This window comes from Scyliorhinus torazame, chromosome 14, assembly GCF_047496885.1.
Source record: "Scyliorhinus torazame isolate Kashiwa2021f chromosome 14, sScyTor2.1, whole genome shotgun sequence".
Lineage (NCBI taxonomy): Eukaryota > Metazoa > Chordata > Chondrichthyes > Carcharhiniformes > Scyliorhinidae > Scyliorhinus > Scyliorhinus torazame.
In genome coordinates this window covers 191,536,465-191,555,175 of record NC_092720.1, presented here as the reverse complement: position 1 = coordinate 191,555,175, position 18,711 = coordinate 191,536,465, and the positions used below count along the sequence as shown (strand labels likewise).

General features: G+C 46.4%; 1 protein-coding gene across 1 annotated transcript in view; it reads left to right on the top strand.

Moving 5' to 3' along the window:
* Positions 1-18,711, top strand: part of LOC140389101 (uncharacterized) — a 306,705-nt gene that overhangs the window by 167,938 nt on the left and 120,056 nt on the right. Inside the window, exons 31-35 of the mRNA XM_072473261.1 lie at positions 616-642; positions 2,811-2,846; positions 7,259-7,285; positions 17,821-17,847; positions 18,183-18,209. Coding sequence (XP_072329362.1) covers positions 616-642; positions 2,811-2,846; positions 7,259-7,285; positions 17,821-17,847; positions 18,183-18,209 — 144 coding nt within the window. The remainder of the gene's footprint in view (positions 1-615; positions 643-2,810; positions 2,847-7,258; positions 7,286-17,820; positions 17,848-18,182; positions 18,210-18,711) is intronic.

Below are 18,711 nucleotides of genomic sequence, written 5' to 3'. Positions count from 1 at the left end.
CCATGCCGCCGGGAAACCCACGGGAGTGGGGGCGCTGCCAGCGCGAAAAGAGAACCGACCATGCTATTTCAGGGATCTGGTTTGAGGTCATTTTAAGGAACGTTATCAGTCAGGAAACTAGCATGCAGGTTTTACACCCGCTTTCCATTATATTCGATGGAGGGTAAAATCGATCAGAACGATAAATCAACATTGCCGTCGACATGAAAATGAAATGAAATGAAAATCGCTTATTGTCACAAGTAGGCTTCAAATGAAGTTACTGTGAAAAGCACCTAGTCGCCACATTCTGGCGCCTGTTCGGGGAGCTGTTCACGGAATTTAACCGTGCTGCTGGCCTGCTTACAAAGCCAGAGACTTAGCCCTGTGCTAAACAGCCTAGCGTCAGTTTCCTCACTTGGGGAATTGGGCTAAAGTTGGCCCGGCGGTCAAGAAGTCCGTAATAAATTTGCATTTATTTTGCCAGAATTTATGAATTATTTGTGAACTTTGTGTTTATTAAATTATAGAATATGATGCTAATTTTCAAAGCTGGCACAGAAGAGCAGTTCTGTGCTGCATACATTAACATGGAAGAGTAATTATGATACGGTCAGTTATCAATTTAATTAACAGTGCAAGAATTGCTCATAAAAGATGCAGGTAAGTCAACTGAAACATACGACCAGTCTTCCATTAGTTCCAGTGGTCATTTTGATTTCTCTTTTCAATTTTATGGTCGGTGCCACAGGAGATAAAAGTAATTTGATGCACCACTTTCTTCGTGGAGACTGCACTTTGCACTTTAAGCGCCGTTTCGCTCCAGATGTGATTAGAATCTACAGTAAGATAGGTCCGTGACAAAGGTTAGGGAATGTCAGCTCAGAAGTCAAACGTCGGAATGGATAACAAATTACTTTCAAAAATATGAAGATCGGTGCTCAGCGTTTCAGATTGGAGGGATGTATGAACCAGTTTCTCACAAGGATCCATTCTAGAAATACCTTAAATGAATGAGACGAATTTGGGAATAAATAACATAATAACTAAATTTGCAGATGGTACCAAACTGATGATCAAAGTTAACATTGAAACAAAATGCAAGATAACACAAGACGCCACGAGGAAACGCGTATCCTTGCCAGCTGGCTGGCTAATGAATTCTAACAAAATAAAGGTGAGGTGATGCATTTCACTCGGAAATTCGGAAACATCGATCATGTCTCCAAACACTAGAGAACAAGGGAGGCAGAACAACAGAGATAGGGATGAAGTGAAAAAACATTAAAAGCAGAATCGCAGGCCAGAAAATTAATTCAAAACGCTGACAAAAAAAGGAATTTCTTTCTGGGGCGTAATGTTCAGGAGTGATCACCGCTTCAACTTGAGCTGCACCCTAATCAGGCTGTGCTTACAGATCTGTACACAGATGCGGCTTCCATTCTATTGAAAAGGGAATAGAAGTACTTCAGAAAGTACAGGAAGCCTTTCTTGGTTGCTACCAGCACCCAAATACGACAGTTGCAGAATAATATTGAGATGATTGGTTATTTTGTTCAGACCGCTGGATGTTTTTTCACCATGCAAAGGGATTTGCGAGTTCACTGTGGAGAATAATCCAGTTTCTGGGGGAAATTGAAAATCCGTCGGCATCAGTGCAAAGGTGATTGAAGGTGGAATAATTCCTCTCCCGATCAGGGGAAGACGGTTGGGTAGTGGTAATGTCACTGGACTAACAATTCAGAGGCAGGCTAAGAATAATTCCTCTCCCGGTCAGTGGAAGATGGTTGGCTAATTGTAATGTCACTGGGTTGGCATTCTAAGGCAGGCTGGGATCTGGGAACACGGATTCTAATCTCGCCATGCCTGCTAGTGAAATTCTAATCAAGGAAACTGGAATTGGAAGCTACTCTTGGTACTATTTGAGCACAGAGCAAGGAGGACCTCCTACTGCAGCAGTTCAGTGACTTGGTGAGACCACACCTGGAAATGTTTTAGCACTTTTGGTCTCCTTAGCGTACGCTTGCCATTGAGAAAGTGTAGGGAAGGTTTCCCTTGGAATACAGAATTCAGAGGGTGGTGAACCTATTGACTTCCCTGCGACAGAAGGCTGTAGAGACCGTATCACTGAATATATTTAAGAAGGAAATTCAATTTCTAGACTCTAAAGGTGTCAAGGGGTATGGGGAGTGTGCTAAAGTGTCGCAGCATTGATATTTCTGATCAACAAAGATTATGTTGAATCGCAGAGCATGCTCGAAGGGCTAAATGGCCAACTCCTGCTCCTATTTCCGATGTTTATTGATAAAAGTGCAAAGGTAACACGTTGCCAAGCAATTTATTCGGTACAATAGCTAAGGCCACATTACAAATTCAGCATAGATCCAGAGTCAGGGCACTCCTCCTAATACTGGAGTGAAATTGAGTGAGATTCATTGTCCCTTTTGGGCATTATACTCGCATGGGTCACACTACGTATACAAAAACGAAATATGTTTCTGCTCAGGATACTAATGGTCAAGAGAACATTGAGAGGCAGCTGGAGAGGTTCCTTAACAGCCATTATTGTCATGATGTGGCACCGGACATCCACTCTGCTGTCGAGATATCGCCGCTCGTGTCTCATATGCATCAGTGGCCTCAGGTCCACCCGCAACCCCACCCCCACCCCCACCCCCCACCCTCCACCACCCCCCCCCCCACCTCCACCCCCCTTTCGCATCCCCCCAGAAATGAAGCCATTGTTCCCAAAATATTAAACGAATGATTTGCAAGCATGGGTGCCAGTTCTTGCAGAGACACAACCTTGTTTTGTCGGTGCCCAATTGCAGAATTAGCGAAGATTACAAAGCAGCTGGAAGAGGCTGGTGAGTCAATTTATCTTGAAATGCGCTCAGCTTCAGTTATTTATTTGCATAAAGTATGTTAGACTTTCTTCCCGTTCCTGTTTTCTCTTTCCAAAACAAACTCCTCACTGGCTCATTCCCCTCAGCTCACTCTTTTCCCCATTAACTTCTGTCTAATCAACAGTAAAATGTCGTGTGCAAAACATGTTTGTTTGATTAGTCGAAAGCCACTTTACACAAAATCCACTGATCTCCTCTCTTCCAGCTTTTGACTGCTAATAGCTACTCTATGTTCTATGTTCTATGTTTAACACTCCAATATATAAAGAACACCTTCTCTGTTATTGATATAAAAGTAGCTTACTGGTTGGGCTAGCTGGACATGTTTATTTTTAAATATTTCTTTATTCTCCTCCTTTTTCGCATTTTCTCCCAAATTTACACCCATTAACAATAAATAATAATCAGTAATGAACAATAATCAGTAACAAATATATCAATCCCCATATCAATAACAACGATCACATCCTCCCACCAAACCCAAAAACATTCGCCAACATGTTCACATAAACAACTGACAAAAAGTATTCAGGAATCAGCCATAGCCACCATTAACACCCATCGCCCCCCTTCCCCGTAACCCTCCCACCCACCCTCAAATAATGTTCGATGTTATCCAGTCCTTGAAAGTGCATAATGAATAACGCACATGAATTGTAGAACCCCTCCATCCTTCCCCGCAATTCAAACTTAACCTTCTCAAGAGTCAGGAATTCCAACAGATCCTGCCCGCCACGCCAGGGCACAGGGTGGCGAGGTTGCCCTCCAACCCATCAGGATCCGCCTTCGGGCGATCAACGAGGCGAAGGCTACAACATCTGCCTCCGCACCCGTTTCCAACCCTGGCTGGTCCAACACCCCGAATATGGCCACCACCAACTTCCCTGCCCAATCCCTCACCTGCACAATTTTCCTTGCCGCTGCTTCCCTCCAGAGCTGACCTGCTAACAGACTTATCTCCATGTCCGTAAACTGCACCCCTTGCTCATCTCAGTTGGCACACCGCCACCCTGGCAGATAGTTGGTCAAAGCTCGCCTGTAGTTCCTTCCACTTTTCCAGCTGTGCAAGGTCCCCATCCTCTGCATAACTCCTATTTACCCCCCAACATCTCATCTATTACCCTCTGCCGCGCCAACCTCTCCTCTTTGTCCACCCTGGCCTTAAACGAAATCTCCTCACCCCTCACCACCGCCTTTAGAGCCTCACAGACGACCGCCTTCGACACCTCACCCGTACAGTTGAAACCTACATATTCCTTAATTACCTTTTCAATTTTGTCACAGAACACTTGGTTCCCCAAAAGCCCCACATCTAATTTCCACCCTGGCCTCTGCGCTACCCCCTTCTCCAGCAACATATCCACCCAATGCAGAGCTTGATCTGACACTACAAATGCCGAGTATTCCGACCCCTTAACCCCAGCCAACAAACCCTTCCCCATTACGAAAATGTCGATCCGCGAATATACCTTATGGACTGCTGAGTACTCCCGCTCCCTCAGGTGCAGAAACCTCCAAGGGTCCACCCCCACCCCCACCACCCCATTTGCACCATTAGCCCAGCTAACGCCTTTGCCCCCCCCCCCGCCCCGATGGGACCACTGTGCACGGCCGTGACCTGTCCAACCTTGGTTCCTGCACCAGGATCAAGTCACCCCCCCCCCAATATCAGTTTGTGTGTGTCCAAGTCGGGGATGGCCCCAAACACCTTCTTTGCGAATCCCACATCGCCCCAATTGGGGCCATATACACTTAAAAGCGCCACTAACCTCCGCTTCAGCGCCCCTGCCACAATCACATATCTACCCCCCCCTGATCTGCCACAACCTTCTCCATCTGGAAGCGTACCTTTTGCTGACCATTACCGCTACCCCTCGAGCCCTTCCGTCAAGTCCAGAGTGAAACACCTGACTAACCGAGCCCTTTATAAGTCTCACCTGGTCCTTCACCCTCAGGTGAGTCCCCTGCAGCATTGCTACATCGGCTTTCAAACTTTTAAGATGCGCAAGCACCCTTGATCTCTTGACCAGACCTCCTAACCCCCTCACGTTCCACGTGACTATCCTACCTGGGGTCTCTCACCACCCCCCCCCCCTACTTATCCACAATCATCATACCACTGGGCCCTGCCTCATAAGCCTGACCGGCCTCTAACCATTATTAACATCAAACCCCTTCCCCCCCCCCTCCCAATACTCCCCCTACATTTCATCTCGAAAAAACATCTCCCAGCATCAATCCCTCCCCCCCCCCCTCCTCGTCGGCCCATCGAAACCTGCCAACCAGGCTCCAATGTCTGCAGCCCTCCTCTCACCTCATCTCCGTTCACTAGCCGACTTTAGTTAGCTAGCACGGGTGGCTCACCCCGCCATGCTATACTGCCTTCTAGCCTCACGAACGCCTCAGCTGCCTCTGCTGTCTCGAAATAAAAGTCTTTGGCACCATACGTCACCCTCAGCTTCGCCGGATATACCGTACCAAATCACACCCCTTTCTTGTACAGTGCCACCTTAACTCGCCCGAACGCCGCTTGTCTTTTTGTCAACTCCACCATCAAGTCCTGGTAGATTCGAACTCCAGTACCATCCCACTGCACCTCACACTTCTGCTTCGCCACGCTGAACACCTTCTTCATGCAGTACTTATGGAAACAGATGATTACTGCTCTTGGCGGCTCATTCACTTTGGTCATCTGCCTTATCGACCGATGAGCTCAGTCCAGTTCGTACTGAGAGGGGTTCTCACCCTCCCCCATCAGCTCTGCCAACTTCTTAGCAAAGTACTCTGTTGGCCTTGGACCGTCTATCACTTCGGGCAAGCCCACGATCCTTAGATTGTGCCACCTCTAGCGGTTCTCCAAGTCCTCAAGCTTTGCTTGAAACCCTCTGTTGATTTCCACTGCCCTCCGCAGCTCGTCCCCCATCGAGGTGAGCTGGTCGCTGTGCTGTAACGCGGCCTCATCCACTTCCTTCATCTTCTCACCCAGCTCTCTCATCTCGGCCGATGTCTTTGCCACAGCTACTCTCACTGGGGCGATTGCTTCCTCCACCAATGACTTCAATGTGACCGCCATCTCCTTCCTCAAAGCCTCCATGTGCCTCGCAAACTGCTTTTCTAGCTCCACCGCCATCACGTCGGTCATCTTCTCCACTGTAAGTAGTGCGGCCCCACCATGCGGTCCGGCCTCCGCCAACTTGTCAGCATCTTTGCTCGTCATCTCATTCAACAGAGAGCCCGCGTTTTCTCCCTTCCTCGAAGCTGCTTTTCGCGTCCTTTAACGGCTTATTATTTGTCCTTTTTCTCACTCTTCCTTCCTTCTTCAATGTCAAATTTCTTTAAACCTTCTTTCTCTTTTTTTTTTGTATACCTCCAGAATTTCCCTGGGACCGGGCTTCAGTCTTCTTACCACATTCTAGGCGGGAGCCATCCGATGTGGGACATCCCTCCTGCATCACGACCTGGCTTCTGGCCTGTCGCCTTGGTCCCCGTTTATTTCCGCGCCGCTGCTACTTTCAAGTTTTCAGGAGAGAGAAAAAACAGAAAAAAATGTTCTCATTTCCTCTACGTGTTCTTTGAGCCCTTCAGCTTTCAGGATGCTCCTTGGGGAATAAGTCGTGATTCCCCGCTCCTCCTCCTTTGATGCTATCGCAGGGCGAGAGAGGCAGGGCCGACCCCGGATAGGTTTATTCCTTCCCAAAAAATTTGCGGGGAACCGCCGAAAAAGACCGCTATATCGCGGGCCGGCGGGAGTTTCTTCTGAACGTGGCCGCTCCGCTCGCAGACGCCACCGGAAGTCTAGCTGGAGCTGTTAAGCAGGACAGATTTTATAAAGAAGACGGCTGTTGGCTTTTTTTTTAAGTTATTCATCAGAAGGCACCATTTTTCTTCAATGACCATCCTTTTTGCTCACTGTAATACTACTGGTTTCCGTCGGCGCGGTTTTTGTTTTCTACCGGCATGACTGGTGTATTTAAAGAAAGGACACGGGAAATGAGGTGCGTGCTGATTGCTCCTTCAAGGTCCAATCAAAGCGTAAATACTTATTTTTTATACCATTTGAAGTTAATGATAGTTCTATATACATGAATGATGAAGCATTTCCTATAATTCCTTATAAAATATTCGGCATTTACTTAATACGTTTAATCTTATGCATTGTGTCATGGCCAATGACCGTGCCCGATTTCAATCTTGCGGCCCACTGAGATGAAGGAGAGCCACACATTCCGCCCACTCACTCGTCCAAGTTGCCTATCACTAGGCTTCTGGTTTCAAAATTCCAATTGACACTTTTCATTTTTTGTTCTTTTTATTGTCATCGGGTTGATATGTTCCCATGTTGTTGGTAACCATGGTTTGTAATGATTTTTCAGGAAACAATCTCAACAAAAAAGACAAAGGTAACTAAAACGATACAGATGTTTCTAATAAAGCAGTCGATGGCGTAAAGTAGTCTATGTGGATGACTAGCGCAATTCTGCGGCTGTCCACTAGCCGTGTTTGGCATCTCACAGGCATTGCATTTATTAATAAAAATTGAGAGTACCCAATTATTTTTTTCTAATTAGGAGGCAATTTAGCGTGGCCATCCCACCTAAGCTGCGCATCTTTTTCGGTTGTGGACGTGAGACCCACGCAGACACAGGGAGAATGTGCAAACTCCATACGGATAGTGACCCGTGCTGGCATCGAGCCCCAGTTCTCTGCGTCGTGAGGCAACAGCGCTAATCACTGCGCCACCGTGCCGACCAATGGGCATTTTATCAGAACAGACGATTGCCAGCCGAGAATTGTTCTCAGTGTCTTCCTTGTAGCTGTTGGTATTCCGGTGAAGAGATGGCGTCATGGCGTGCGAAGAGATCAGGGGAACTAAAGAAGTTAATTCTGATATAACAATATTAATCGGTTGCTTGAGGTCCGGTAGGAAACACATCTCCGACCATCAATAAAGGGAGACAACACAAATATCGGTGATACTTTGAGATATACAACTGCAAGCTATGCCTGTGATCCATTGATATTCATGGAAAACCAGTGGGACATAAGATCTTTCACAGAATTAGGGGGTGTGGGGGGGGGGGGGATTAAGGGCGGATGCTTCCATGAACGGGACTTTGATCCATACCGTCCATGTTAAGACAATGTTGGGAGTGTCCCATAGACCTCCCAACAGCCCGTAGGAGGCAGAGGAGCAGTTGTGTAGTCAGATACTGAAAAGGTGTGAACAAAGCAGGGTTGTTGTGATGGGTGACTTTAACTTCCCCCAGATTGACTGGGAATCCCTCACAGCCAGAGGCTCGGATTATGAGAAATTTGTTAGAAGAGTCCAGGAGGGCTTTTGATACAGTATTTTCACAAACTAATCGGAAACGGAGCCATGCTAGATTTGGTATTGGGGAATGAATTCAGGCCAGTGATTGATGCGTCAGCGGGGGTGGGGGGGGGGGGGGGGGGGAGGGGGGGGTATTTTGGGTTTCGCGACCATAATTCCATACGATTTCGAGTACTCATGGATAAGGACAAGAGTGGTCCGTGGGTGAGGGTGCTTAATTGAGCGGGGACCAATTACATCCAAATTAGACAGGAACTGGGGAATGTGGATCGGGAGCGGCTACTTAAGGGCAAATCTACGTCTGATATGTGGGAGGCTCTTAAAGACCAGTTGATTGAAGTGCAGGACAGCCATGTCCCGGCACAAATGAAGGATAGAAATGGCAGGATTCGGATACCACAGATGACACGGGAAGTTATAAGCTTAGTCAAAGGAAAAAAGGAAGCAATCGACAGCGAAAACAGCGCGAGAGGAGAGAGAGCCGGGACAGCGAAAACAGCGCGAGAGGAGCGAGAGCCGGGACAGCGAAAACAGCGCGGGAGGAGAGGGAGCCGGGACAATGAAAACAGCGCGGGAGGAGAGAGCCGGGAGATTTAAAAAGCGTGGGAGGAGAGAGCCGGGACAGCGAAAACAGCGCCGGAGGAGAGAGCCGGGAGATTTAAAAAGCGCGGGAGGAGAGAGCTGGGACAGCGAAAACAGCGCCGGAGGGGAAAGCCGGGAGATTTAAAAAGCGCGGGAGGAGAGAGCCGGGACAGCGAAAACAGCGCGGGAACAGAGAGCCGGGATATTTAAGAAGCGCGGGAGGAGAGAGCCGGGACAATGCTGGGAGAGGTGAGTGCACAAAAGGTGTGGCAGGAGTGCCTTTAGTCACGGAGTGCTGATTGGAACAGAGTGCATCTGAGTTTAGGTGAGTGACTGAGTGCTGATTGGAACAGAGTGTATCTGTGTTTAGGTGAGTGACTGAGTGCTGATTGGAACAGAGTGCATCTGAGTTTAGGTGAGTGACTGAGTTCTCGTGAGTGGCGAGAGACGGCTGTGTTTGGGTTTATCCTTGAGGTTCTATCAACAAAAAAAAATTTAAATTAATTAACTAGTTGAATATGGCTGGACAGGTGATGTGCTGTTGCTGTATGATGATGGAACTGGTGGATCCCATTGAGACCGTCAGTGACGACATCTGCAGCAAGTGTTGGCTGCTCATGGAACTTCGGCTCAGAATTGATGAGCTGGAGACCGAGCTGCACACACTGCGGCACATCAGGCAGGGGGAACATTACCTGGACGCTTTGTTTCAGGAGGCAGTCACACCCGGTAGAATAAGTACTGTTAATTCGGACAGTGGTCAGGGACAGAGTGGTATGACTGCAAGGGAAGCAGGTAGGGGGATCCTGAGTTTAGGAGTTGAGGACCCTCAGCCCTTGACCTTGTCCAACAGGTATGAGGTACTTGCTCCCTGTGTGGATGAGGAAAAGGGCTGTAGGGAGGATGCGTTGACTGACCACTGCACCGTGGTACAGGAAGCCATTCAAGAGGGGGGAGCAAAAAGACAAGTGGTAGTTGTAGGGGATTCTATAATTAGGGGGGATAGATGGCATCCTTTGTAAGCCAGATCGAGAGTCCCGCATGGTATGTTGCCTGCCCGGTGCCAGGGTGAGGGACATCTCTGATTGCCTTGAAAGGATTTTGGAGAGGGAGGGGGAGGAACCAGTTGTTGTGGTCCACGTTGGGACTAACAACATAGGTAAGACTAGGAAAGAGGACCTGTCTGGGGATTATCAAACACAAGGGACTAAATTAAAGAACAGGTCCTCCAGGGTTATAACCTCTGGATTGCCACCCGGCCACGTGCCAATTGGCATAGGGTTGAGAAAATTAGAGAAGTTAACACGTGGCTAAAGGAGTGCTGCGGGAAAGAGGGATTCCATTTCATGGGGCATTGGCATCAGTACTGGGGCAGGAGGGACCTGTACCATTGGGACGGTCTTCACCTGAACCATTCTGGGACCAGTGTTCTAGCGAATAGGATAAATAGGTTGGTCACAAGGACTTTAAACTAGCAAGGTGGGGGGGGGGGGGGGGGGGGGGGAGGGAAATGTAAAGCTATGGACAGTACAATGGTTAATGGAGATCAAGGCAGCAGGTGACGTGACAGGTTATTCTGTAGAGATATGGGTTAAAAGACAAGGAAAATTAGGAGAAAGGGTAAGAGGAAAAATAAATTGCGAATCAAGGTGTTAGGATCCATAACAAAGACATAAAAAACAGCATAAGTGTACTTTACTTGAATGCTCGTAGTATACGAAATAAGGTAAATGAGTTGGTGGCGCAAATCATCGTGAATAACTATGATTTAGTGGCCATTACTGAAACATGGTTAAAAGATGGTCATGACTGGGAGTTAAATATCCAAGGGTATCAGTCTATACGAAAGGATAGAATGGACGGTAAGGGCGGTGGTGTAGCTTTGTTGTTTAAGGATGGCATCCGGGCAATAGTAAGGGATGATATTGGTGCTATGGAGGACAAGGTTGAATCAATTTGAGTGGAAATCAGGAATAGTAAGGTGAAAAGGTCGCTGATAGGAGGAGTCTATAGGCCACCAAATAGTAACAGGATGGTAGGGCAGGCAATAAGCAAAGAAATAACGGATGCATGTAGAAATGGTACAGCGGTTATCATGGGAGATTTTAATCTGCATATCGATTGGTTTAACCAGGTTGGTAAAGGCAGCCTTGAGGAGGAGTTTATAGAATGTGCCCGGAATAATTTCCTGGAACAGTATGTAATGGAACCACAAGGGAACAAGCGGTCCTAGATCTGGTCCTGTGTAATGAGGCAGGATTGATTAATGATCTCATAGTTCGGGATCCTCTTGGAAGGAGGGACCACAATATGGTGGAAGTTAAAATACAGTTGGAGGATGACAAGGTAAAATCAAACACTAGTGTTTTGTGCTTAAACAAAGGCGATTACAATGGGATGAGAGAAGAACTAGCTAAGGTAGACTGGGAGAAAAGACTTCATGGTGAAGCAGTTGAGGAACAGTGCAGAATCTTCCGAGCGATCTTTCACAGTGTTCAGAAAAGGTTCATACCGACAAAAAAGAAAGACGGTAGAAAGGGGAAAAATCGACCATGGATATCTAAGGAGGTGAGGGAGAGTATCAAATTGAAGGAAAAAACATACAAAGTGGCAAAAATTAGTGGGAGACTAGAGGACTGGGAAGTCTTTAGGGGACAACAGAAAGCTACTAAAAAAGCCATAAAGAAGAGTAAGGTAGACTATGAACGTAAACTGGCTCAGAACATAAAAGCAGATAGTAAAAGCGTCGACAAATATATAAGACAAAAAAGAGTGGCTAAGGTAAATATTGGTCCTTTGGAAGATGAGAAGGGAGATTTAATAATAGGAGATGGGGAAATGGCTGAGGAGCTGAACAGGTTTTTTGGGGTCAGTCTTCACAGTGGAGGACACAAATAAGACGCCAGTGACTGATGAAAATAAAAATATGATAGGTGAGGACCTTGAGATGATTGTAATCACGAAGGAGGCAGTATTGGGCAAGTCGCCTGGCCCTGATGGGAGGCATCCCAGAGTGTTAAAAGAGATGGCTAGGGAAATTGTAAACGCACTCGTGATAATTTATCAAAATTCACCAGACTCTGGGGTGGTCCCAGAGGATTGGAAAGTAGCAAACGTGACACCACTGTTTAAAAAAGGAGGTCGGCAGAAAGCGGGTAATTATAGGCCGGTAAACTTAACTTTGGTTGTAGGGAAAATGCTGGAATCTATCATTAAGGAGGAAATAGCGGGGCACCTGGATGGAAATTGTCCCATTGGGCAGGCACAGCATGGGTTCACAAAGGGTAGGTCGTGTCTGACTAATTTGGTAGAATTTTTTGATGACGTTACCAGTGCAGTCGATAACGGGGAGCCAATGGATGTGGTATACCTGGATTTCCAGAAAGCTTTTGACAAGGTGCCACACAAAAGGTTGCTGCATAAACTAAAGATCCATGGCATTGAGGGTAAAGTGGTAGCATGGGTAGAGGATTGGTTAACTAACAGAAAGTAGAGAGTGGGGATAAATGGGTGTTTATCTGGTTGGCAACCTGTAACTAGTGGGGTCCCTCAAGGATCAGTGTTGGGCCCGCAGTTGTTCACAATTTACATAGACGATTTGGAGTTGGGGACCAAGTGCAATGTGTCAAAGTTTGCAGACGACACTAAGATGAGTGGTAAAGGAAAAAGTGCAGAGGATACCGGAAGTCTGCAGAAGGATTTGGATAGGTTAGGTGAATGGGCTAGGGTCTGGCAGATGGAATTCAATGTTGCCAAGTGTGAGGCTATCCATTTTGGGAGGAATAACAGCAGAATGGATTATTATTTAAACGGTAAGGTGTTAAAACATGCTGCTGTGCAGAGGGACATGGGTGTGCTGGTGCACGAGTCACAAAAAGTTGGTGTGCAGGTGCAACAGGTGATTAAGAAGGCTAATCGAGTTTTGTCTTTCATTGCTAGAGGGATGGAGTTCAAGACTAGTGGGGTTATGCTGCAATTGTTTCGGGCGTTGATGAGGCCACATCTGGAGTATTGTGTTCAGTTTTGGTCTCCTGACCTGAGAAAAGACATATTGGCACTGGAGGTAGTGCAGAGGAGATTCACTAGGTTGATCCCAGAGTTGAGGGAATTCGATTATGACGAGAGGTTGAGTAGACTGGGACTGTACTCATTGGTGTTTAGAAGGATGCGGGGGGGATCTTATTGAGACATATAAAATTATGAAGGGAATAGGTAGGATAGATGCGGGCAGGTTGTTTCCACTGGTCGAGGAAAGCAGAACTAGGGGGCATAGCCTCAAAATAAGGGGAGGTAGATTGAGGACGGAGTGTTGGAGGACCTTCTTCACCCAAAGGGTTGTGAATCTCTGGAATTCCTTGCCCAGTGAAGCAGTTGAGGCTCCTTCTTTAAACGTTTTTAAGAAAAAGATAGATGCCTTTCTAAAGAATAAATGGATTCGGGGATATGGTGTACGGGCCGGAGAGTGGAGCTGAGTCCACAAAGATCAGCCATGCTCTCATTAAATGGCGGAGCAGGCTCGAGGGGCCAGATGGCCTACTCCTGTTCCTAGTTCTTATGTTCTTATATTCTTATGATAGGCACAGGCATCTAAAAATCTGACGAAGCACTTAAAGAGTACAGTGAAAGTAGGAAAGGACGTAAATGCGGAATGAGGAAGGCTAAAAGGGGCCATGGAATATCTTTAGCAAACATGGCCAAGGAGAATCCCAAGACTTTTTATGCTATATTATGGTAAGAGGGTAGCAAGAGAAAGAGGAGGCCCACGCAAGGACAATGGAGCAAAGTTATGCATGTGTGTGGGTGAAATCCTTAATAAATACGTTGTATCGGTATTCACCAGGGAGAAGGACATGACGGATGTTCAGTTCAGGATAGGTGTGTGAGCTCTCTTGAGAACGTCAATATACCAAAGGAGGAAGTGTTGAGTATCCTAAATTGCATTAAGGGAGACAGGTCCCCGGGACCGGATGGGATCTATACCAGGTTGCTGCTGGAGTTAAGAGGAGAAATAGCTGGGGCCTTAACATATTGTTTCAAATCCACTTTGACCAAAGGGTAGGTTCCAGAGGACTGGAGAATAGGCAATCTCATCCCCTTGTTTAACAAAGGAAGCTGGGATAATTCAGCAAATTATAGGCCGGTGAGCCTGACATCAATGGCGGGGAAGCTTTTGGAAAAGATACTGAGTGACATATATGGACATTTGGAGGAAAATGGACTAGTTAGCAACAGGCAGCATGGTTTTATAAGGGGAAGGTCTTGTCTCACCAAATTGATTGAGTTTTTCAAATAGGCGACAAAGAATATTGATGATGGAACGCTGTAGACGTAGTTCATATGGACTTTAGTAAGGCACCTGACAAAGTCCCACGTGGCAGACCGGTACAAAAACTAAAGAAACGGGGGATTTGGTGTTGCCTGGCTAGATGAATACAGAACTGGCTTGGTTTTGGAAGGCAGAGAGTAGTGGTGGAAGGGTACTTTTCAGATCTGTAGCTCGTGGTGTTCCGCAGGAATCAGTGCTGGTATCTCTGTTGTTTGTAGTATGTATAAATGACCAGGAGAAAAATGTGGGTGTTCTGATTAGTAAGTTTGGGGATGACATCAAGATTGGTGGAGTTGCTGATAGTGCCGAGGCTTGTCAGAGGATACAACAGGATATAGATAGATTGGAGACTTGGACACAGAAATGGCAGGCAGGTGGAGTTTAATCGGACAAATGCGAGGTGATGCATTTAGGAGGATTAAATATAGGCATGAATTATTATAATGTAAATGGCAGAACCCTCAGGAACATTAACATACAGAGATATGTGAGTGTGGAGGTCCACAGTTCCCTTAAAGTGGCAAAACAGGTGCCAAGGTGATTAAGCAGGCAGATATCATGCTTGCCTTCATCAACCGGGGCATTGAGTACAAGAGCTGGGAAATCATATTGCAGCAGCACAGCGATTAGCACTGTTGCTTCACAGCTCCAGGATCCCCGGTTCCATTCTGGCTTGGATCACTGTCTGTGCGGAGACTGCACGTTCTCTCCATGTAAGCATGGGTTCCCTCTGGATGCTCCGCTTTCCTCCCAAATGTCCCGAAAGACATGCTTTTAGAAATTTGGGCATTCTGAACTCTCCCTCTGTGTACCCGAACAGGCGCCGGTATGTGGCAACTAGGGGCTTTCCACAGTAACTTCATTGTACTGTTAATGCAACAATAAATATTATTATTAGTATATAAAACCTTGGTTAGGCCTCAGTTGGAGTATTAGGTGCAGTTCTTGTCGCCACATTATCAGAAGGATGTGGAAGCTTTGGAGAGAGTGAAAAGAAGGTTCACCAGGATGTTGCCTGGTATCGAGGGTGTGGGCAATAAGGAAGGTTAAACAAACTAGGATTGTTTTCACTCGAAAGACGGAGGCAGAGGGGAGACCTGCTAGAGGTCTACAACAGTATGAGAGGCATGGACAGGGTGGATAGTCAGAGGATGTTTCCAATGTTTCCAAAGGTGCAAGTGTCAATTACAAGGGGGCACAGGTTCAAGGTGAGAGGGGGAAAGTTTAAGGGAGATGTGCCGGCTACGTTTTTCACGCAGAGAGTGGTGGGTGCCTGGTACGCGCTGCCAGAGGATATGGTGGAAGCAGGCATATGGATGGATGCATGAATAGGAAGGAAACGGAGAGATACGGACCGAGAAAGGGTGAAGGTTTTTTTAGTTAGTGCATCATGATCGGCACAGGCTTTGAGCACCGAAAGGGCGATTCCTGTGCTGCACTTTTCTTCGTTCTTTGTCCTTAGTTGATCTGGCGCATAATGGAACGACAGACGACGATATTGATCGCAGTGGATTGAGGTAAACAATGTGCACAGTAAGTCACAGGTGGCTCGGTTTACGGGGGTTGAAGATCACCACAGAATTTAGAAAATTCCCAAGTAGCACATGGCGTTCTTCAGACTCAACGAGCAACTGGACAGTTTGAGCTGGGGAGTTTGACTGAACCTCTAAAGAACCTCTATGACATTGAAGTAGAATTGAGGGTCTCGTTAGTTGATGTAGGGAAGTCGTAGAGCATGAATATACATTCTAGCACTTAATGTCAATGGGTGGAAATCTGTATGGAGTCATGCCGAGCACAACGATAGATGGTTGTATTTGTTGGGGCCTATACCAAAGACACTACTGCAAGAACTTCCCAGGGCAGCGTCCCGTTCCCAAGCATCTTCATCTGTGGCATTCATCCAACATAAGGTCAGTTCTGTGATGTTGGCTGATGATTTCACATTGTTCACAACAAATCACAATGCTTCAGCCAAGAAAGCCGTTTGTGCTCGCGTGCAACGCACAGGCTGATAAATGATAAGTGCCTCAAAATGATCATCTCCAGCAAAAGATAATTCAACATCTCTTCTTTATATTCAATGGCATTACCTTAGTTGAGTCTCCCACTACCAGAACCTTAGGGGTACCTTGACAGAAGATTAGCCAGACGAGCCATGTGAATCCTGTCGACCTGAGGCAGCAAATTCTGCGAGGGGTAATTCGCCTTCCAACTTCGCAAAGCTTATAACCTACAAAGCGCAAGGCAGAGGTGTGATGAACTACTATTAACTTATCTGAGAGAATGCAGCTCCAGAATTTCTAATCCATCTAAATCAAAGTAGGCAACTTTATCAGCAACCCATCCACCTGTGCATGCCTTCGCACACTCTCTCCGCCAGCGACGCACAATAGCTCAATGTGTGGAATTCTCAAAATATGATTGCGCAATTCTTCAAATTTCCTCCGACAACGTTTCAAAATCGCAAAATCAGCTGCCTGGAAGTACAAGGGCAACAGGCGCATGGGGCCCATAACCACGAATCACACCTCATTCTGATTTGGTAATATATCGCTATTCCTTCACTGCCGCTGAAGTCATGAGGACCCTCGCTGAGTGCACCAGGGCAGTACATACAGAACCTGACCTATAACTGTTCAAGAAGGTAGCCCAGCATGACGCTTCCCAAAGGAAATCAGAGATGTACAATAATTGACTGCCAGTGATGTTCAAATACCAAGGATGACGTAAATGTTCTTGTATCACTAGACTGATCCAACCCTATGCCCGATCCACCAAAATGTGATCTGCAGATTAACAAACGTTGGCACAGTGTTAGCACTGCTGTCTCATAGCGCTCGGGAACTGGTTCAATTTCGGCCTTGGGTAATTGTATGTGTGGAATTCGCATGCTCTCCCCTTGTCTGCGTGGGTTTCATCCGGGTGCTGCGGTTTCCTCCCACAGTCCAGAGATGTGCAGGTTAGGTGGGTTGGCCACGCTAAATTGCTCCTAAGTGTCCAAAAATGTACAGGTTAGGTGAGATTATGGGGATAGGGCAGAGGAGTGGGCCTAGGTAGGACGCTCTTTCCGAGGGTCGGTGCAGACTTGATGGGCCGAATGACCTCCTCCTGCACTGTAGGGATTCAATGAACTGGTAAGGGCGTTTACTCATGAAAATTGGGGGGAACTACGAAACACGTGAGGAAAAAATAAAAGTCACGTGGCACGTTTGAGAAACAGAATTAACATTTCGAGTCCAAGATGACTCTTCTGCAGAACGGGAATTATTCTTCGTTATTGTGGCGGTTATGGAAGAGGATGAGGAATATTTTTCCACAGTCTAGAGCAGAATGCAAAGCGGATGATTAAGAGAACTAAAACATAATATTATACATTCAAGGGTGGAAACAGATAGACACTATCGATGACAGAGTGACGTATAGAAATATGAAGAAAACAGACATAGGCAACTTCATCCCAATACGGAGGTGTACGAGTAACAGGTAGATTGACTCAGAGAGGGCAACGGAAGGAAGTGCTTCCGAGCTTTACAATGGTTCAGTCAAGACCACATTCAAACAATACGGGCTACAAAATCATGGAGGTGAATTTTCATTTTTCAATTCACTCATGTACAATGCTGGGGAAGAATCATCTAATTGATGTTAATGATAATGAACCTGACAATTATAATGATTTATTGCCCTTATAGAGATGGACGACCACAGGAAATCAGATGGTGAGTAAATCAATAATGAGTGCTATACGGATGGAAGCTATTGAGCACTTGTTGAAAGAACGCACTCACTTCTCGGAACAGGAATGTGGACAAATATTCCCAGAACATCCAACGCTCTTCGCAATCTCATCCTAATTTTATCACATCGTTCAGGCGCAGTTGTTCCGTCATTGAGCCACTTGTTTAATTCGTAGCTTGTATGCTACATAATAGTGAAAGTGTTGCTACATCACATGTCATGTTCTTTCTATTGTAAACAACTGCTTAACTAAAAGTGACGTTCATTCTTGATATGTACTGCTAGCATTACGCTTTGCTTCTCCATTATTTTGCAGACGACAGAACGAGGGAAGCTCGAACAGGTGACATATTCATTGCCTTTTTATTTCCTGCGGTGGTGCATTTATTTGTATTTTTTATTATTGTATGTGATGTGGGCGTCCCTGGCAAGGTCTGCATTTGTTCCCCATCTCTAACTTGGCTTGAACTGAGTTGGTTCCTCGCTGAACGTCGAGTTAACCGTCAACCAGATTGCTGATGGCCTATTTACAATAACCGTCAACAGTAAGGCGCGTGTTTTTAGTTACATTGATTAATCAAGTTTGGCATCCCACCAGCTGCTATGGCGGGTTTGAAGCCGAGTCCACAGCGTATTCGCATGGTCTTTTGGATTACCAGCCCAGTGACGTTACAACTCTGCTGCTAACTGCACCGTAAGTTACAGTGTCACATTCCACTGACGGCGTTACAATTTTTCCAGGTGTTTCTTGAGCCTTTGTGCAATTATGCTTATGTGGACCTCTGAGAAGAATACAATGCAAACAGTTTACTAGCGTTATGCAATCATCTTTGGTTTTCAGTTGG